The sequence below is a fragment of the Pinus tabuliformis genome, chromosome 2_2 (genome assembly GCF_031772625.1).
Source record: "Pinus tabuliformis cultivar Carrire ecotype Pingquan chromosome 2_2, CPIR1, whole genome shotgun sequence".
In the NCBI taxonomy this organism is placed as follows: domain Eukaryota; kingdom Viridiplantae; phylum Streptophyta; class Pinopsida; order Pinales; family Pinaceae; genus Pinus; species Pinus tabuliformis.
Genome location: NC_142300.1, coordinates 56,883,301 through 56,906,060, shown reverse-complemented (window position 1 = coordinate 56,906,060; position 22,760 = coordinate 56,883,301). Strand labels below are relative to the sequence as shown.

Below are 22,760 nucleotides of genomic sequence, written 5' to 3'. Positions count from 1 at the left end.
AAAAAAAAAAAAAATGATTTTATCACATATCAACATATTCCACACAATTTGAATGCATTAACAGATGCATTAGCAAACTATGTTCTTGATAGACATTGCATCATTTATAAAACCAATCACATCATCATGATTCATGGACACATAAGTAGAAAATAGAACATGTATATATATATAAATATATATCGTGTCTTTTCCGTGCAAGGATTCAATAATAGAGTTTAGGCTTCTGTGATCCATATCAAGTTTACAAAAGATTTTTCGGCGAAGATCACATGAGACATCATTTGTCGACGCGTTTCGAACCAACCAGTGTGGTTCATCGTCAGGACAAGTTGAAGAAACAGATCCAGCTTAGCAGGTTAAATAGACAGAGCAAAGCCTCCAACGGCTAAAAAGACTAACAGCTACTTTTGACTAGGTACCGGGATCAAAAACCCTATTTAATAAAAATGTTATCCTAGGGGGACCAGTCCTTTAAATAAAAATAATATTATGATAAAAAATATTAATAAATAATTAAAATATTAAAAATAATTAAACAGTTATGTTCAATTAGTACCTAAAAATAATTCATGATAATAGTTAGTTAAAGATAAATAATTAAAAATTATATCTAAGGGAAAAAAATAGTCTAGAGGGGGGCCATTCCTCTAAATAAAAATAATATTATGATAATAGTTGGATAAAAATATTAATAAATAATTAAAATTTTTATTTAAAATATTAAAAAATAATTAAACAATTATGTTCAATAACTAAAAATAATTCATGATAATAGTTAGTTAGAGATAAATAATTAAAAATTATATCTAAGGGAAAAAAAATTTCATAGAGGGACCAATCCCTTAGAATAAAATAAATAAAATAATTATGTGATAATAATAATAATAAAAAAAAAAAAATGTTATTAATAAAAATTATATAATAATAGTTAGTTAAACATAAATAATTAAAATTATATTTAATTATTAAATATAATTAAAATTATATTTAATTATTAAATATAATTAAAATTATATTTAAAATTAAATTATATTAAAATATAATTAAATTTATATTTAAAATTAAATTATATTAAAATTATATTATTAAATTATACTAAAATTATACTTTAAAATTATATTATATTAAAATTATATTATTAAATTATACTAAAATTATATTTTAAAATTATATTACCCTAGGGGGACCAACCCCTTAAAATAAAATGATTTAATGATAATATTTAATTAAAAATTAAAATTTTTATAAGTTAAATTAGTAATTAAAAATACATCATGATAATAGTTAGTTACAAATAAATAATTAAAAATAAGAAGAAATTAAAAACAGGACCATTCTTATATGAATAAATGAATATAAAAGAGATTAAAATGAGTCATCCTAAAAAAAAAAAAAAAAAATAAATAAATAAATCAAAATCAAAATCAAAATCAAAATCAAAATAAAAATAAAAGTAAAAATAAAATAAAATAATAATAATAATAAAATAATTCAGAATAATAATAAATAAATAAATATGTCAGAAATAAAATAAAAATAAACATAAAAAAAAAAGGAGAAGACTAGGTCGAGAGTGCTGGGACCCAACACCGACTGATTTTCCAGCCATCATCTCTATTGAGATTACTCGGCCTCTTTTCAATCTCAAGCGCCTCCCTAAATTTCCGATGATGGAAGTGCGAAACCTTAGCAATAACACTAGCTTCCTCAATACAAACATGATGATTGGTTTTCTCGGCGTGCTCAGCTAAAGCTAGTGTTATTGCTAAGGTTTCGCACTTCCATCATCGGAAATTTAGGGAGGCGCTTGAGATTGAAAAGAGGCCGAGTAATCTCAATAGAGATGATGGCTGGAAAATCAGTCGGTGTTGGGTCCCAGCACTCTCGACCTAGTCTTCTCCTTTTTTCTTTTTTCTTTTTCTGACGTATTTATTTATTTATTATTTTTCTGAATTATTTTTTTTTTTTTTTTTTTTTCAAAAGGTGGAAAAACCTATCAAACTCAGTTTGTCAAACCAACAGTGAGGACAGCCATCTCTGGCTGCTATCCGCGAATGTTAGTTTAACACATCACTGTTATCAAGGAAAACCACGCCACCTGAAATAACCCGCTGGTGGTCCGTAAGGGAGCAGGCTATCACTCCTGCCAGATGCCTCTGGGTCTTGGGCCGTTAACCTGTTTCCTTACGTCCGAGGAAGACGAGCTCTTAGCCAAGCAGAAGCAGTTTTAGGGCATACTCCAGGCCCAATTTTCTGAATTATTTTATTTTTATTTTTATTTTTATTTTTATTTTTATTTTTATTTTTATTTTTATTTTTATTTTTTATTTTTATTTTTATTTTTATTTTTATTTTTATTTTTTTTAGGATGACTCATTTTAATCTCTTTTATATTCATTTATTCATATAAGAATGGTCCTATTTTTAATTATTTATTTGTAACTAACTATTATCATGATGTATTTTTAATTACTAATTTAACTTATAAAAATTTTAATTTTTAATTAAATATTATCATTAAATCATTTTATTTTAAGGGGTTGGTCCCCCTAGGGTAATATAATTTTAAAATATAATTTTAATATAATTTAATAATATAATTTTAATATAATTTTAATATAATATAATTTTAAAATATAATTTTAGTATAATTTAATAATATAATTTACTTTTAAATATAAATTTAATTATATTTTAATATAATTTAATTTTAAATATAAATTTAATTATATTTAATAATTAAATATAATTTTAATTATTTATGTTTAACTAACTATTATTATATAATTTTTATTAATAATTTTTTTTTTATTATTATTATGATTTATCACATAATTATTTTATTTATTTTATTTTAAGGGATTGGTCCCTCTATGAAAATTTTTTTCCCTTAGATATAATTTTTAATTATTTATCTCTAACTAACTACTATCATGAATTATTTTTAGTTATTGAACATAATTGTTTAATTATTTTTTAATATTTTAAATAAAAAAATTAATTATTTATTAATATTTTTATCTAACTATTATCATAATATTATTTTTATTTAGAGGAATGGTCCCCCTCTAGAGTAATTTTTTCCCTTAGATATAATTTTTAATTATTTATCTTTAACTAACTATTATCATGAATTATTTTTAGGTACTAATTGAACATAACTGTTTAATTATTTTTAATATTTTAATTATTTATTAATATTTTTTATCATAATATTATTTTTATTTAAAGGACTGGTCCCCCTAGGATAACATTTTTATTAAATAGGGTTTTTGATCCCGGTACCTAGTCAAAAGTAGTTGTTAGTCTTTTTAGCCGTTGGAGGCTTTGCTCTGTCTATTTAACCTGCTAAGCTGGATCTGTTTCTTCAACTTGTCCTGACGATGAACCACACTGGTTGGTTCGAAACGCGTCGACAAATGATGTCTCATGTGATCTTCGCTGAAAAATCTTTTGTAAATATATCGTGTCTGTCAGAATGTTTACATCAAAATCTCAAAAAATAAAGTGTTTTGAGACACTTGGCTTTCAAAGCCTACAAAATGTGTAAAAGTAGCTAGACAGGCTATCAGCACGCACGATGCTCATGGTAGCATGAGATCGCTCATATCACTCGGCCTAACAGTCGACGCAGCCTCATTGATACTCCTACAGTGTGCCTCTGCCATCGCAGTGGCACCTCACCTATGGTATCATACTCTGGGATACCCCTGGTAATCACGTCCAAGTTACGCTCCATCTCTACCAAGGGGTCCGCCCCTTCCTCATAGTCAGCGCCTACTATCTAATGGGTTGCTCGCCGTGCAATTGGCGACATGCCAGGCGGTCTTTCTGGTCCAACATCTACACATTTATCATAAGTTACATCTCAGTTACATTTTTACAAAAAATTCATAAAACTTGAAAAATCAAAAAACAAGTTTTACCTGCGTTAGTCCACTATTCTCCTGGTGGCAGAGGTAGATCCGGATCCCATCTGAAATCTGTGTCAACATAAGCATAATCATCCACAACAAGTAGTTGGCGACGTAGCCAACTGAAAAATTGTGGAGGGAAATGCATCTGTTGGCCCCCTCCTCCTCGGGGCATGAGCTGACTCCAACGCACTAGCCTCAGATCCTGGGGGAGAGGATCTGGTACCTCTGCAAACTGGTTCCAAAACAAGGGCACCCGCTCTAGGAAGAAAGTAACCAGTATTGAACCGAAACCAAATTGTTTCAGGTTCCCTCATTTACCTTTGGTTAGCTGCCTCTTCATATTATCTAGCAGTCCTCCACACCAGTTGAAGACTGTGGGAGTTAAACAATCTACTGCATAATGAAATTGCGACTGGGAGGCTTCATGGAGAGCTTGCGTGCCAAATACGCAAGCTATGGTGAATAAGATAGTTCTCAAGGGAAGGTTAGTGACTGTTGTTGTCTTTACTTTCCTGCCCATGGTCATCTCTGAACCTGGGCAATGTCTCCTGACAAGACTGCTAGTACTTTCACCCCCTGGGCAAGATCCAAAGAGTTGGACTCTCTCTCCCCTCCTAGACAATCTGATGATGAAATAGATTTCCGTTTCTTCCAGTACTAGCTCCTGATCTTTTATTATGAAGAGTTCACAATCGGCATCCCACAAGCCGATCAAATACAGCAGCAGCTCCATCTAAGCTCTCAATCCTATGGCCTTGAAGAACTTCAACAACCCACAATTTCTCAAAGCATTAATGCATTCTGGATCCTGGGCTGCCTGGTGATCTTCGGCCTCATGGCCTCTTTCTTTCCATTCTAGAACCATGATCTCCTGCAAAACATCATTAAACATAAGTTAGAGACTTTTTCATGGATCAAAATCAAGAATTTTTGCTTAAAAAAGGGTTTTTCCTTTACAAAATTCCGCCTCGGCGCCATCGCGCCTGTTTTTATTAACAGAGTGATGTCATCGTGAGGGCCTTTGGGCTCGGGCGCGATCATCGTGGGTCCGATGAGGAAATCCGCAATGATCGCCAGCAATTAAAATTTTAAGATCCCTCCTTTTAGCATGCAAAATTCTATTAAAAATGCATAAATGTATGATGAATTGCAAGAGCAAGGATAGACCTCTTACCTATTGCAAACGGTTCGCGAAATGATGCTCCGGATCTCCTGCACTGGTCACCTAAAAATCGAGCAAATTAGGGCACAAATGCACTCTCAAAACTCACTTGGGTGAAATGGTAAAAAAAAATTACTTTTGGTCTATTTATAAGTTTTAAAGTCATTTTTTGTCAATATTTTATTAATATATTTCCTCGATATCAGTGATGGGTGAATCTCTTTGTGCAGTTACAGGTACTTTTGATGGACAATGATAATTTTTTAATGATTCACACGAGTTTTTGTTTTATCTCTTTTTTGGACTCGTTAAAAATAACGAAAAAGGAACCCCCCTGGAGTCATCTTTAAGCTCTTTTCTGACTCTCGGAAACTGAAAAGATCGCCGAGTATTTGTCATTTCGAACTCGATAAATTAAATGAATTGACTTCATCTCAGTATACATTTACCCTTTTTTTAGGCTAAGATTGACTATTTACGAAAAAGGTACACCTTGGTCAATATGGTCAAGAGGTTCTCTCGAATATTGTTTTCTACCCTTTTGGGTTCGAGGGACAAATTACAAAAAGGGACATGATGGAGTTTTCTTTTCGTCTCTTTTTCACACTCTCTAAATATGAAAAAGACACTAAGTTGTTCTTACGTCGAACTCATTAAAATTTTACAACGAAAGACTCATCACCATGATGAGACCGAATTTCTCCTTCCTAACACTCGTAAAACTTACTAGGATGGATTCATTTGAAGAATGAACTTACATGACAAGCATATGATATCCCCTTCAAGCTTGTAATAAAAATAATTGGGCTACTCGCTAGAAATAGTAGGGGAAAATGAAGATGAAACATCCTTTGTATAGGTAGCATGTCGCTCTTGAACATGACACTCTTCTGCTTTCATGTCGGGTTTGGGATATCCTCACTCAGTCACTTGTCCTCCCGGGTTTGGGTGATCCATTTTTGCCTCTCATTTGACTATTCCATTTTTTCATCATGACCTTTAGTCCTATGTTGAGTCAAATGCTGCCACACTCTGGAGTCGTGTCGCCAGTGTTCAAGAGAAGTCCTATCTGTAGTTATTTACCTATACATTGTCTGACCCATTGTTACAGTCTTGGATCTTATTCATTTCATTCCACTTTATTCTTTGTTTGATGTCGATGATGGGGGATTCATCATTGCCCTCCTTCGACGGGCGCTTCCTGTCGACTTCAGCTCATAATGCAGGAAGATGACTTAGAAACTCCCTTTCAATACCTTAGAGCTTGCATGCCTTAATGGCAAGTTCTTCGCATCCGACGACAAGTCTTCATCATTTGCCTTCGATTGGATGATTCCACAAGTGTTCGACTTCAGTTTCATTATCACATTCACGGATTGTACTGTCATACCTTGAGAGCCATTGTCATTATTGGTGGTTTCTCTCATGCCTATTAATGGTCCACATCATTGGTCGGTAATCAGGTGGTTTTCTAGCATGTTCGACTTCAACACATTCATTCGCATGTTAGAATTCATACTTTGATCGGGTCGGGATGGAGCACAAGACCCTGAGTCTTGTCTGATATGACTCAGGTTGCATGGAGTTATATGTTATTCATGATTGTACACATGTTTCTACTACACGGATGACTGTGACCATACCCTTCACAGATGATCCTTCTCATTTGGATGGCTGCGCCCATACCATGGATCCTTTCATATAGTCCTTATCATCCGGATGGCTGCGCCCATACTGTGGATTCATGTTTTTGATCTCAGATATGTATATGTATATGTGTCATTGATTTGCAGGTCTCCTGACAGTGTTTGTCCTCGTCCTTGCAAAAGCTCATAAAGCATCTCAACCATCACTCCTCGTTTTGCCTTCATGCTTTAGGGGGCATCTGTTACACAGTATTTTGTCACACCTCTTGCACTTCCCCGTGACATACCCCGAAGTGCCTGAAACATGATCATTATGCAGTTTACTCATTCATATATGCAGCCCAGATCCTTCTGAAAACATTGATTGGAAAATGCCTTAAGCTTCCCTTGAAGGAAATAGCTCGAAAACCCTAATTTGAGAATCATCGCCCTTATGAGACTCAAAATAGCGATGGTCGCCTGTTGCACTGTACTTGACCCATGATGGCATCGCTCTGTTCACTCATATACCTGCGATGATCCCAAAAAGGCAATTTTCCCAAAGAGGATGAGAAGCTTCGCGATCTAGAAGCTTCCAAAGCGGCGAACTGGAGGTTGTTCGACATAGATGAGGTCGAATTCTCCCAACTTGACCTCTTGGCCTTATCCCTATGAGCTACCTCCTTGAGATAAGGGCCTAATCCTATCTTTGGAGAGATCCTAACTCCCTTTCCCAGCCTATATATTCATCCTCTCCCATTCCCAAATGGTTGGTCTATGCCTATTTGCACCCTTATGCTAAGATTGTGCCTATATGCTACTCATTTGGATTGGAGAAGGAGTGCTTGGAGAGCTTAGCTTGGACTTGGATATTCATTCAAGGAGAGCCTATCAACATCAAGGCTTGGTTGTATGCTTCCCTTTATTTTCTATTAATATACAACTGCTGGTTCATTTTCCCTAAATGTGTATGCTCATGTATCATTTAGCTTAACATTCCTTGATTAGTTAAGTAGGTTACTTTTGAATATGCTATTTGTATTTGCATGCCTTGTTGTGTCTTGATCTCTTGTGCAGGTGCATAAACATTGTGAACAGTAGGAACGAGCCCATGATGCAAGTGATTCAAGGTCTTCAACAAAGGAGATCGAGATAGCATCAGATTGAGGTAGGCCATCTTCTTCGTCTCTCTTTTCAATTGTAACTTAGGAAAGTGTCTAGTAGATTGTCACTTCGGTTGCTAGACCCACTCATTGGGCTAGAGGGATCGTCTCTGTCCGTAGAGAGGATTTACCTAGACAACACTTTGCTAGTGCACTGGCTGCAAAAATGGGTTGGAATCTCCTATCATCAAAGAACCTTTGGACAGAGGTTATATATCAAAAGTACATCTCCCCATTACATTTGCATGATTGGATCAGGCTACCTACATGGGACAAGAACAACATATCCACGGTCTGGCGGGCGGTACTCAACACATTGAACCATGTACAGATGGACTGACTTGGAGAATTGGTTCGGATTGGCAAGGATCCCTAGATCGGTTGTGGGAATGCTCACCTACTTCCACCTAGGCTGATTCAACATCTATCGGACTCGGGACACACGAATTTGGCACAAATTGCAGATCCTGAGCACACTAATATGTTTCGTCAGGATTGGAAAAACACCATTACACTAAATATCCCACCATGCTCGCTGGTGAATTGGCAAAATTATAAAACAGCATTGTTGGAATCACATGTCCGGATTACAGAGTGAGAGGATGAACTAAATTGGACACACTCTCCAAATGGGAAATACTCCCCCAAACATGGAAACTTTCTTATTAATGTCGAACACAGACCCATAGCATCGGAGTGGTGGTGGGTTGTTCTTTGGAAGCTGAAGGTTTCCCCAGGGCAAAACTGTTCATGTGGTGTATCCTTCGGAACAAGGTTCCTACTGCAGACAACCTCCTTAAACGCACATTTCATGGCCCAACTGGTTGTGTATTGTGCAAGAAGGAAATGGAAACATGTGATCATTTATACCTTAGTTGCACAACCACTACATCTATCTGGTCCAAGGTTACTGCACTATTACAGATTCAAAATAACTGGACTAGACTGGATACACGAGAGGCATGGCACCAATGGTGGACAACTGCTCATACACACAAGAGTCGGAACCTACCTGTAATGGTTTGCTGGTATATCTGGCTACAACGGAACAAGATAATTTTTACTGATACTGTACCATGTTGGGCCAATATCATAGCTACACTCACCATTGATTATCTTAGTTTACCAGAGGATGCCCAAGACCCTCCTACTCGCAACATCACACACAGCGAAAATCATTGACTATGATATGCCATGGGCTTATTTTGATGGATCGGCCCAGCAACATGGATGTGGGGGAGGCATACACCTTCATATAAATCATACACACTCCTACAGGATACAAATGGGATTGGGGGGAGGGACAAATAATTTTGCTGAACTTATATCTCTCCGGCATTTAGTATATTTTGCACTTGTTAAAGGATGTCGAAATTTGCAGATTTTTGGTGACTCACAGATCATTATTAAATGGTTTAATCAACAAATTGTTTGTCACACACACACTCTTCGACACATATTGGATGATGCTTTGAGACTGAGAACACATTTTGACATATCTTCTTGTCATCATATTTACAGGGAACGCAACAATATTTCCGATCTCCTATCCAAGGAAGCCTCGCACCTGCCAAGGGGCATCTGGTTGATACAAGAGCTACAGGACATGGAATCATACAGCTACTATCATCGCCCATTTATGGATGGGCAATTTTGATGGGGCTGAGGGCCCTATTTTTTGAGTATTTTATGACAAATTTTTTATGTATATATTTGAATTATAGCATATTTATGTCTATATATTACTGAACTTTCATATGTAATTATTCATAGTAGTCTCCCCTCGATGGGATTGACATATATTTTTGAGACAACAGTACAGATAGTGGCCAAGCCACTGATTACTCATATGCTACCTAGCATCTTCAGCATGTAATTTTCTTTATTATAATGAAAATTATGATTTTTCCATGGGAAAAAAAATATATATATATATATAATTTAATTAAAAAAATCATTAAAAAAAGGAATAAAAAGGGGGAAATAGAGAAACCCTAGTTTCAAGACAATATAAACAAATAAAAAAAACTAGTTCCAATACAGTGTTACCAGCGAATCAAATTATATAAGCTGAGCTACCAGTAACGTCGAGTTACGAGACGCAAGATGAAGAAAATTGTCTAGAACATAGCTTTGAGGACAAATCTTTTGAAGGAAGGGGCAATGTTACGAATATAAATTACATAAAATAAAATGAATATAAATAATTAAAAATTGATTATGTTAAATAGTCATTAAGTTAAATGAAAAGGCATGTCTAAAAGACATGCCCAGTCATAAAAGGACACCTGCCTAGGTATATATGTTGGTCCTCATTGTAACATTCATCATCCATGTACATTTTATATATGTTAATAAATTGTTATTACAAAATACCTTTTGTGTATTTTTACGTTAAATTCAATAAGCTATAAGTTTTGTTGCTTCATAAGGCAAGGATGAGCCCTCCGTCGGCGCTCTGCATACACGCTCAGCGCAGTTAACATGCTAACTCTCCTTGCTCATTCTATCGCTTGATTGCGCATCATACATTTCTTTCACACAATGTTGACATAGCAGCTCAACATCCCAACTCACTCCATGAAACTCGCATCGAAGCTCGCAACAGATGCACACACAACCAATGATGACTGTGGCCCTTAGGAAAGATAAATCGTGTCCCCAACACCTAGAACTCGGCCTTCTGGATAAGAAATTGACTCAACGTATTACGTCCTTCTCCAGTTCATGGCAAACTCAGCGAGTGAATCAAGCCCTCTTGGAGTGTGGCGGGGCACTGTCATGCGATTTCTCTGTGACCAATTCAACTTTCGGCCTCTTAAAAAAAAATTGGTCCATGGCTACCTCAAATAAAGTCAATCAATATTAAATTTGGGGCTTCATAATAATCCATGCCCAAAAAAAGCATAATCGGTCCCTTTGGCCACTTCAACCTCCGATCCCTATTCAAAGGATTTTACAGCCCTAATTTTTTTTATACACGCTCCTTAATCCGGCCCCACTATAATTTCTTCAAATCTCTTTTCAAACCAATTTGATCAAACTGTTGGGTTTTTAATATTTTTGTCAAATTGCCAATTTGTCGGACAATTATAAAGTGAAAGACAATTTCATGTGGCCTGTAAAAGGGAATCTTCAACAATTTTGGTCTATCTTCAGCACCTCCCATATAAACCCTCAGGATGGCAGGAACACCAGCTTTGATACCACTGTAATATCCCAAATGGAATATTCGACTAATTTTGCAAAAAATTCAACTCAACCAGAAATTCTCCATAAAAATTATCATTCATTTAACAGAAAATTGCCATGTAAAATAAAACCAATAGAGTGCATGCAATTCAATAACACAATGAGCAGAAATAATCTCAACTTTCATTATAATAAATAACTGAAAGAGTGTACATGATGATATGCGGAAATAGCTGGGATAGATAATCTGGTCTCCAAACTGATCTGCTCCAATGTTGAAACTGACCCTCCAAAACTGAACTAAAATGCACTACTAAGCTCTCCTGTGAATTTTGGACAAATTCGCCTAGGGGAGATGGGTACTCGCCCAATCTCACTAAATCACCCGAGGATTTCCGTCCTGGGGTTACCAATGAAGTAGAGAACCGGGTTCTCAACCTCTCATACAAGAAGAAATATCAAAGCCAAGATGTCCTCTAACGGGCCTCCTCCTCCTCTTTTATAAATCTGATGGATCCCTCTAGAACCTCTTGTTTTATTATTATTTTAATCATGGAGCGTTTTTCCCTCTTTTATTTCAATTAAAATATTCTTTCTAATGTGGGAAAAGGTTAAATTGGCCACCATGCCTCCTTATGTCACTGAAAATCACTTCTAAGTTCTAACCATTTCGTCCTATAGATCTTCTTGTTTCGGTTTCAACGAGCTATTACACTAAGGTGTTATGCCAAGTATTCTTCCCGAAATGCCACCTTAAGCGTAATTAATTGAGTCAGGCCCATTAATAACTCTGTTTTTTGGAAGTTGTTGGAATGCAACGGAACAAAAGGCGAACTGTGCGGATGATGGATTATACCAAGCGAATGCCATCAGACCTCATAAAAACTCCTCAAAAGCCCCTAGGCCCACTGAGGATGCCAACCTGCACCTGTGACCTGTCTGCCCCAACTCTAAAAGTCCATCCTATCCATGCCATAAGGAACACCAGAATAAGGAACATTACATGCTACAGGTGACCGAATTTCGGCAGGAACCTATGTTTCTAAGGCAGCAAGGGCTGGAACCAACCCTTTTGAGGCAGTGATTGGTGGGGAGCCATCTTTCAGAGGTAAGCGAGGGTTGGAACCTATTTTCCTGATGCAGCAAAGGCTGGAACCAATTCTTCTAAGGCAAAAACTGGTGGGGAGCCATCCTTTTGAGGCAAGCAAGGGCTGGAACCTAAATTTTTGAAGCAGCAAAGGCTAGAAAAAGGGCAACAGGTTGGTTGTCTGTGGTAGTGAAGGGCAGCATTTGTCTGAGGTTGGTTTTAACCTACAACGAACTGGCATAGTGACAGATTCAGGGCAGCAAGTAGCCTAGGAGACCCTGCACGGGGATCTAAGGCTGCAGCTGGCTGAAAGCGAGGATCTAAGGGTGAAATTAGGGTGTTGATTGGCTAGGCATTGAGGCAGCAGGGGCTGACTAACGGTGCAGGGTAGCAGTGAGGCCTACAAGTGTGATTTTGTGGGAGCAAGGGATAGCTACACTTTGTAAGCCTAGAAACTACATTTGTGTTATTGGGAAACTGTGGATTTTGTAAGTCTGCTATTTACTTGTTGAATTGGCCTAATTTATAGTGTTTGCTGGTGGAATCAACTGTTGTTTGAGTTTTTGTATATACTACTTGTGCATTCAATAAAAGATCATCATTTTTTTATAGATTGAAGAAGCACTAGAATACTGTTATAAAATACAATTCTATCATGTGTTTATTGAAACCATAACCCAGAATTTCATCCCAAGGGTAATCTCTTTAAAAGGGATATTACATTATGTCGCTTCAATTGATTGTAGACTATAACATAAATTATATTTCGACTTTGCAGGCCATTGAGAGCCTCAATATTAATGTATTTCAATTCAGATATGTATTGACGCAATGGCTTTCACTGTATTCTAATTCACCCCTGCCATGTTATGTACATGAGAAAAATTTGAATCTTTGTCAAAATTTCAATATTTTATATATATTTTTGTTCAACCAATTCTGTTTCCAATTTCTTTACCCATTCAATTCTAAAACAAAAAATTATCTGCGTGATAAGACAACAAGGAGAGAAATCTGGGGAACCATTAGTCTTAGAGGTCTCTCCTTCCTATTGAGGACATGTAGGGGCCACCTTCAACAAGTGCTTCACTAAGTTTCACTCGTGTGAAATCTCAACCTTAAAAACCGAACTACCTCAATGAAAAATAAGATAATTGTCATTCAGAAAGATGTTGAAACTTGAGAAATTGAGGATGAGACTAACATACTGGCTTCTCTTGCTAACGTAGATAAAGGGGGATCACAATAATAGTTCATCAGCCCCTAGCCATAATATGTAAACTTATTGAAAATTCAATGAAAAATGCACTTTCTTTTTAAAAAAAGTGGAAACACTAATCTACACAATACGTATCAACATGATATCATAACAAATAGTTTGGATTTAGTTGTACTTGCCATAAAAAGAAAACATCTAAGAATAAGAACAATTTATAACTCTCTATACATGATTGTGTTATAACTATAATTAGTGATTTATTTAATTAGAACAATATTTAGAGGGGTGTCAAAATGTCCTTTCAGATAACATCAAAATATTATGAGTATAAATGATACCTTGATAACTCGATGAACTATAGGAATATCTTTGCCCTAATGACAAAACAAGACAAGTTCCAATAGTAAACAATTAAGACAGAACCAATGAATTAATAGAAATCAAAAGCAATTAATGTTCTACTTTATTCCAACAAAATGTAAATGAGCTCAATATCTAATGCTTGGAATTAACTAAATTTCTTATGAAAATAATATTAGAATCATTTTAAGGATAGATCGTATCTTTATATCTTTAGTTTCCTACTAAATGAATTGTGAGAAAGATCATATTTTTATTTTCCTACTACATGAATTTTCATATCCTAAAAATATGCATAATAGTGTAACAATACCAACACCTTTCTAACATAGTACCATAACTTTTTCATTTTCCATAAATCTCGATTAAAAATAAAAACAAAAAATATGTCAATGTGATCATTATTCAAAGCTAAAGGCAATGACATGTCAAGCCTTCCACCGAGGATCAACTCCCCTAGACAAATGAATAAATGGTTTGAGGGCAAGGTGTAACCAACCAATCTGGTTCAAATCACAAATATCCAAAATATTTGGAACAAGATAAAGAAATCCATTTAAGATAAAACAGTATATTAAATAAATGCATGAGAAATTATATGATATGATTACAAATGAAGGCCTTGTTGACCACTCAAATTGCATTTGAAGTTTTGTCAACCATTTCATGATCAGAACACACGTCAGGACATTCCAGCATTGTCAAATCATTGCTAGAATTCCAGACTTCATCAAGATTTCATTTGTTTCTTTTCTTCAGTCTATTGTACAAATTTTGCAGCCCTGTGGGGATAGTGTAAAAATGATTCTAGTATGAAAAAAATGAGTCATGTAAAATGCCCAGGTAGCTTAGGACTATACTAGCAAGTGAGTTCACTCTAGGGAGTTTTTTTTCCTCAACCCATTATTTGTTGAAGGAAGTGTAACTAGGTTCGGTCTTCATAAATGTACTTTTGATTTTTGTGCTTATTCAAGAAAAGAAATATTATTTTTCTAATATCTGTCAATGAGTTCCTTGCTCATTGAAATAGATCTAGCACATGTCAAAGTGCTATAGGTGAGTCGAACAGTCAAAAGAAAATGTTGAAGGCCTTAAGGGCATGTTACACCTTGTATAAATATGTAATAAAGTCAAAGAGAGAACCTCCAAGCAAAGTCAAGTCTACTCCTATGCAATGGCACCATCAAGAAGCTGCTTCAAGCATGCTACACCACCATGGAAACTATCCGAAGTCTGCTCAACAAATCAGCCTCCTAGCAGTCCTCAAGTCAGCCTACAAACAATGGACGAGTCGACCTACATTCAGTTGACAAGTCGGTCTGAATGGAGGGATAGACCTCTATTTATAGAGGTTGTCCACTCCAATACAACGCACTTAACTCTATTTATAGAGGTTGTCCACTCCAGTGTTGCACGAAGCCCCCCCCCCACGGTTCCAAGCCCCGAAGCGCGTCCCGTACGGAAGCGCCTAGGAAGCTTGGCCGGAAGCGGCGCTTCCGAATTCGGAAGCGCCGCTTCGGCATTTTTAGACGCTTCCTGGAAATTTGGAAGCGTTGTACGGAAGCGCCGCTTCCGAAGCGCCGAAGCGCGCTTCGTACGGCGCTTCGGGCATCGGAAGCGTGGCGCTTCGGAGGAGGAAGCGTACGCTTCCCGTACGCTTCCATACACTTCCAGAAAAGCGTTTAGAAAATCGTTTTTTTTTTTTCAATTTTTTTTTTAATTTTAGGTGAGTTTGCTTGTTGGGGGTGGGTCCACCTTGGGTTAGGGTGACGAATGAAGGCAAAAAAAATATAAATATAGCAGATGCTCCCTCATGGTAATGTTAAATTCTTAAAGTAAAAGTGACATTCTCCTTTATTTTTCATTTTCATCCTTTTACTTAAATTTTTAACATTACCATGAAATGACTCAGGATGTTTGAGAGTGGTTCCAGCCTCATTGGACTTCATATGGAGAAAATAGAATTTCATATCCTATTCAAAATTCAGCAGACTCAACAGTTTTCAGGAATTCAGGATCAATGGGATTGTGGCATTTCATTAGATTATATCAAGTATGAAGGTATGCGATTAGCATTTAATCAAGAGCACCAAGCCCTATATGTACCCTAGTGTTGGTGGTGTTATTGTTGAACTCCTTTGTCACGCGGCACGCCCTTAGCAAAAAATTACCTTTCAATCAAGTCAAAATCATCGATCAAGCATGTTAAGCTTTTTCTACCATATTTTAAGTCTTGAATTAAGTAGTTTGATCAAAATTGGGCAATGTTGACTAATATCCCTAGACAATCGAGGTAGAGGCAAAGGCTAGACAGAAGAATCTAGATTCTAGATGGTTGATGCATCTAAATGGTTGATGCTCGAATAATTAATCATTAATGTACAATGGATGTTATATCTATCTTGATTTATGCAAAAATATGCATGTTTTCATGTCTTCTACAATTAATTTGGTATTCGGGATGTTTGTTTTGAGTATAAATGCAAAAAATATAAATATATATATATAGCAGACGCTTCCGCGGACGCTTCGCTTCCTAGATTTTTGGAAAATGACGCTTCGGCGTCCCCGCTTCCAAAAAACGCTTCCGCTTCGTGCAACATTGGTCCACTCCAATACAAAGCACTTACTTCACTCTGAAATCAGCGCAGAAAAGAGGGTAAGAAAAGGATGAAGAAGAGGCCTTCTAGGGCAGCGAAGGAAGAGAGAAAGAAGCCAAGGTGAAAGGGACTGTTTTCTAGGATTATCACAGCTACGCGTGCAAGAAAGGAAGGGTCTGCCTGCGGTCATTATAGCAGAAAACTACAGTGACATATCTCTCTGTTTTTGGGCTAGTAAACAAGGCCTATAAGGCCTCCCAATCAAGCGAAGAGGATGGGCACTCAAGCGAAGAAGGAAAGAGGCTACAACAGCATGTAAACAGTCACACGTGCGAGAATTTAGGGCTGCTGGACAATCACATCCAGTCTGCACCTACACCTTGAAGAAGAAGCTAATTGGTGAAGAAGGTGAAGGAATCATCATATGGGAAGGTTCTCATCAAAGGCTTGTCCTCTAGAGCAAGTATAACAAGACTCACCAACAATTGAAAGAAGAACGAAATGACGGAAGAAGGAAGACGAAGTGCTGGAAGAAGTGTCGGGGAATAAGATGCAGAAAGAAGGAAGGACTTGACTTGTGCTTGGAGGATACTCTTGTCAGGGGTCTAGGGTTTGGCATTGATCAATAGAAGCTTCAATAAGAAGAATTCACTACAGGGTTTTCCTCTCAAGAGAAGAGAGGTTTTCGCCCTGGCAGAGAGCCAATATCTTGTGTTCTTGTTTTTATGTTTTGGTAGCAGTGTACTGAAGTACACACATATGCACTAATAAGAAGAAGAAGAAGAATAAACTAACAAAGAAGAGTAAAAAGACTCCACAAACTGTTATCAAGTATCGAAGAATCACTCTACACTATTTTTCCCTAGATTCTTCAACATGCTATCAGAGGTAAGGTGACACATCAAGGATAGGGCAACTCAAGAACACTCATCAAGGAGAAGCATCTACAAGGTTGAAGCATCAAGCCTAGAAGTCTCAATCACTTCAAGGTCAAGAAGGGTCTACAATCCATCATTCATCAAGGAGGTCTACATAGCAAGAAGAAGAGCCTTACATAAAGGCACCTACAAAGAAGAGCAGATTGAAGCAGGACCTACATCAAGCTACAAGTCTTCAAGCAAATCTCATCATCAAGCAAGTCCACTTGGAGAAAGCAACTTGAAGAACATCAAAGTCCAAGGAAGGCAACCCATCAAGTCTTCAAGGAGGAAGCAAATCCATCACATCTCAAAATTCTATCAAGTAAGTACATGTCCCCTTCTGAATATACATCAATGTCTTTTTGCAAGGAAAGTAATAAATTGGTAGGTACCAATAACTTTCTTGCATGGAAGAAGAGGATTGATCTACTTCTAAAGAAGAATGAACTCCTAGAACATGTCAAAGGGAATCTCACTATCCCTACTAAGGAACAAACTCAAGCCTTAGCCAAGTACAATAAGGATGAGATAAGAGCTCAAAGGATTCTAATAGAATCAATCAAAGACTCTCTCATTCCCTATGTCTCCAAATTCGAGACATTGAAAGAAATTTATGATAAGCTAGTAGAGCTATTTTCGGTATCCACAACCGAAGAAGTAATATCTCTGAGGAATGAATTGTACAAGATGAAGATAACAAAGGAAGGAATAGCATCCTACTTCATGAAAATCTCTTAAGTGAGAAATCAACTTCAAGAACTTGGGGAAGTCATGTCTGACAGAGAGATGACAACTGTAGTACTCAATGCTCTACCTGAAGAGTGGGGAAACTTCACATCAATCATATATGCCAAGAAGGAAGCAACCACTCTAAGTGAAATGTGGTCTCTATGTAGGACAGAGGAAACTAGACTCAAGGCAAAAGAAGATATGGGATCAAAGGAGCAAGCATTTGCTACCATGGCCAAGAGAAAGGGTAAATTTGGCAAGTTTGGTCCACGAAGAACAAACAACAAAGACATGTCCAAAATCCAATGTTTTGCATGCCAAGAATATGGACACTATAAAAGGAATTGTCTTAAGCTTAAGAAGGACAACAATAACAAAAGAAAGAGAGAAGAAGCTCACATAACTTAAGAGATGAAAGAAGAAGGAAAGAAGCAAAAGAAGGAAGATCCTCTGGATCTCTACTATGATTAGGTCAAACTCTTTACTTCTAGACTTCTTTCAAAGTTTTGAGTAGTATAGGAGCATGTAGAAATAGAATAATAATGCATGGCTAGAACCATCCTCTAGAATCTAGAAGCACGATGTACGTAGACTTCTAAATACTCATGAAGATGTAGCATTTATAATAAGAACAAAATGCATGGGTAGAAATATCTTCTAGATTAGGAATCTTAGAAGACCTCCATCATCAAAAAGTAAAGAAACATTTGCAAGGCAAGGATCTTTAAGATCCTATGATGGAATCTTCAAAAGAAGGTTCATGAACCAAAGCAAATGTCTCATTGGGAATCCCATTCATGGGATTCAAGAAAAGGGATGATATGCAGGCAAGCTAAGATGAAGCAAGAAGGGCCACACCAAAAGATGATCAAAGGAGAATCAAGATGAGGTATGTATGCATCAAAGTTTAGTCATGTTATCATTTGTATATTATTGAGTCAAGAGAATAGTTCTATAACATGATCAAGTATGAAAGAATCTCTTTCACCAAGGACATGCTCGAAGGCATGTACTACAATGCTATGAAGGTCAACAAAAGAATATGCTCACACAAGGAGTGTAAGATTGTTGACTAAGAAGCAAGAAGAAATGTTGACAAGTCCAGAAAGAAAGCAATGAAGGAATGCTCTCACAAGAAGCATTAGATGGTTGACCTATCTATCTTAGAAGAAACAAATGAAGAAAGACATCAAGCATGTGAAAGAACACCATGATCATCAAGAATCACTATCTGACAGGATACTTTGAATATATCTCCCGAAAGAAGGCAAGACAACTCTAATAAAGGAAGAAAGGGCCCTTGACACCTATGAAGGCCCTGTAAAAATAAAAGGTGCAGATAATTGATTCTACTCTACAGAGATGTCGTGATGAAGAAGCCATCCAACAAAAGAAAAAGCAATGTTGAAGCAATATCAGGATGAAGTCATTATGGGCTACTAGGTCAAAACATGTAAACATGCAAGTACAACGAAGCATCCATGAGAATAATATTTCGAAGCATGGACAAGATGATAAAAGTGTAGCCAAGATGACAAGAAAACCTGATGAATGACAAGAAAGCCACTTTCCACAAAGGAAGCATGACATGACAAACCAGGAAGGAAAGTGGTCGATGGATGGTGCCCTACCTAGAAGAAGTTCGAACAAAGACTTCATGACATCAAAGAAAGGAAGAAGATCAAGTAGTTGAAGGCAATGTTTTTAAAACCGGAACCGGTGACCGGACCGGTCCACCTAATGAACCGGTTTACCGACCGGAACCGGTCTAACCGGGACTGGTTTGGTCTAAACGAACCAGTTTTAAAAAAATACATTAAATAATTAATTTTTAATGAAACAAAACTATTTTTAAGATGTAAAACCATGATTCCAAGCCAATAGAGACAAAATATGCAAAGTTTGCTCATTTATATACCATGTAAAGGTGAATACATCAAAATGGCACCGAGTGCAATACATATCATCAACAAAATAGCAAAATACATAAGAAATGAGGCTCTAAATGGCCTATAAAGTCCAAAAACAATGCTGCAAGCTATGAGGCCATTGGCCTACTACAAGTCTACAGTATACACATGATCAATCATCAAGTTCATTACCACTACTAGACACAAGATCATCATCAGGAGCTACATAGACATCATCTGGTTCAGAGTCTAAGGATGCCTCAGCCTGATCTGCAACCTCAGTATCAATGCCACCAATGACAATAGAAGTGGACCTAATGGAAGCACGAGTTTGTCGACCTGCATGACTAGTGCCTTCCATTGGTTCTTTGCCTTTCCTTGATGCCGCTATTGATCCTGGTTCTGATGCCACCACATAATCTGCTTCATCCCCCGCCAAAGCCATGTCGATATCAAAATCAGCCTCAAACACAGGTTCTTCAGTCTCCTCCACCCATTCTGATGTTGGATCAATATCGTCCAACACAATGGGATCTAGATCAGGAGTTTTTCTCATCATTTGGAGCTCTAATTGCATTTATTGTTTACCCGCAAACCATGAAATCCTGAAAACCATTAAGTCTGCTGAATTTTGAGTGAAATCTAAAATTCTAGTTTCTCCATATGAAATCCAATGAGGTTGAAACCACTCTCAAACATCCTGAGTCATTTCATGGTAATGTTAAAAATTTAAGTAAAATGATGAAAATGAAAATTAAAGGAAATGTCACTTTTACTTTAACAATTTAACATTACCATTAATTGCCAACATTGTTAGGGTTGAAACACCCTTAGTCCCCCCCAAAACCCCTCAAACACAATCAAAAACATGCTTTTTTAACTTTATGGTGATTGTGCCTAAAACCGGCCGGTTTAGGACAAAACCGGTCGGTTTGTAACCCTTAGTCCCCCCCCAAAACCCCTCAAACACAATCAAAAACATGCTTTTTTAACTTTATGGTGATTGTGCCTAAAACCGGCCGGTTTAGGACAAAACCGGCCGGTTTGTTACAAACCGGCCGGTTCCGTCCTAAACCGGCCGGTTTTCACCGGTTAGGGCACAAAAATGGAGAAGTCAGCATTCAAACCGGGTTTTTTGGCCGGTTTAGACCGGCAGGCTTGCTAACCGGCCGGTTAGACCGGTAACCGGTTTTTAAAAACGGTTTTTAAAACACTGGTTGAAGGACACCTGAAGAAGAAGTTGTTGATGAATGAAAGAGTCCCTAGTTAAGAGGGAGCTCTGATAGGTCCCTGATCAAGAGGGAGTTTTGGATCACCCCTGATTACAAAGGAGTGACAATTGTGTTTTCCATTTCATGGGTCATGCACTAGACCAGGACTAACAGCCGTAAGTCTAGATGAAGGCCATGAATGGAAATGTAGACACAAGATAGACACAACATTCTTGTCTTCACTTGGGAAGAAAGAATGGGAGGATTAGGTAATCATCTAGCATCTGATACTCTTTGAGGATGTGTAGGGCATCCAAGACAAGAGTAGGCAAGAGGACCGATATTCTTTGAGGGTTGGGAACCCAAGATAAGAATAGTCCTAGAAGGTCATACTCAGAGAACACCCGGGTGGGTATGTACCTTGAGAGACAATGATGAAGGTGTCTATAAATCATTGGTCTCGCCAGCATTGTAGCTCATGGTCTCGTAAAGAGATGGAGTTGTTAGTCAAGGCCTTGCACTATGACAATGCTGATGGATATGATGCTATAACAGATGGATTGCTAATCTGGTTTCTCTTATGTGAATTATTCAAGATTGATAATAGCCAAACACCTTGTAATGTTGTATGAATACCTCCCTAGTTAAGAGGGAGTGTTGAAGGAAGTGTAACTAGGTTCGGTCTTCATAAATGTACTTTTGATATTTGTACTTATTCAAGAAAAGAAATATTATTTTTATAATATATGTCAATGAGTTTCTTGCTCATTGAAATAGGTCTAGCACATGTCAAAGTGCTATAGGTGAGTCGAATAGTCAAAAGAAAATGTTGAAGGCCTTAAGGGCATGTTACACCTTGTCTAAATATGTACTAAATTCAAAGAGAGAACCTCCAAGCAAAGTCAAGTCTACTCCTATGCAATGGCACCATCAAGAAGCTCCTTCAAGCATGCTACACCACCATGGAAACTATCTGAAGTCTGCTCAACAAATCAACCTCCTAGTAGTCCTCAAGTCGGCCTACAAACAATGGACAAGTCGACCTACATACAGTTGACAAGTCGGCCTGAATGGAGGGACAGGCCTCTATTTATAGAGGTTATCCACTTCAATACAACGCACTTACTTCACTCTGAAATCAGCGTTGAAAAGAGGATAAGAAAAGGACGAAGAAGAGGCCTTCTAGGGCAGCGAAGGAAGAGAGAAGAAGTCAAGGTGAAAGGGACTGTTTTCTAGGGTTATCACAACTACACGTGCGAGAAAGGAAGGGTCTGCCTGCAGTCATTACAGCAGAAAACTACAATGACATATCTCTCTGTTTTTGGGCTAGTAAACAAGGCCTATAAGGCCTCCCAACCAAGCGAAGAGGAAGGGCACTCAAGCGAAGAAGGAAAGAGGCTACAACAGCAAATAAATAGTCACACATGCGAGAATTTAGGGCTGCTGGACAGTCACATCCAGTCTACACCTACACCTTGAAGAAGAAGCTCATTTGGTGAAGAAGGTGAAGGAATCATCATATGGGAAGGTTCTCATCAAAGGCTTGTCCTCTAGAGAAAGTATAACAAGACTCACCAACAATTGAAAGAAGAACGAAATGTCGGAAGAAGGAAGACGAAGTGCCAAAGAAGAAGTGCCGAAAGAAGTACCGGAAGAAGTTTC

At 37.2% G+C, this 22,760-nt stretch overlaps 1 protein-coding gene across 3 annotated transcripts in view; it reads right to left on the bottom strand.

Moving 5' to 3' along the window:
- Positions 1–22,760, bottom strand: part of LOC149191461 (uncharacterized) — a 311,627-nt gene that overhangs the window by 85,873 nt on the left and 202,994 nt on the right. For 2 of the 3 annotated variants that reach the window (XM_089406242.1, XM_089406241.1), the window contains one exon: positions 13,707–13,742. The exons of the other annotated variant lie outside the window; for it this stretch is intronic. In XM_089406242.1, coding sequence (XP_089262368.1) covers positions 13,707–13,742 — 36 coding nt within the window. The remainder of the gene's footprint in view (positions 1–13,706; positions 13,743–22,760) is intronic. 3 annotated transcript variants of the gene reach the window in all.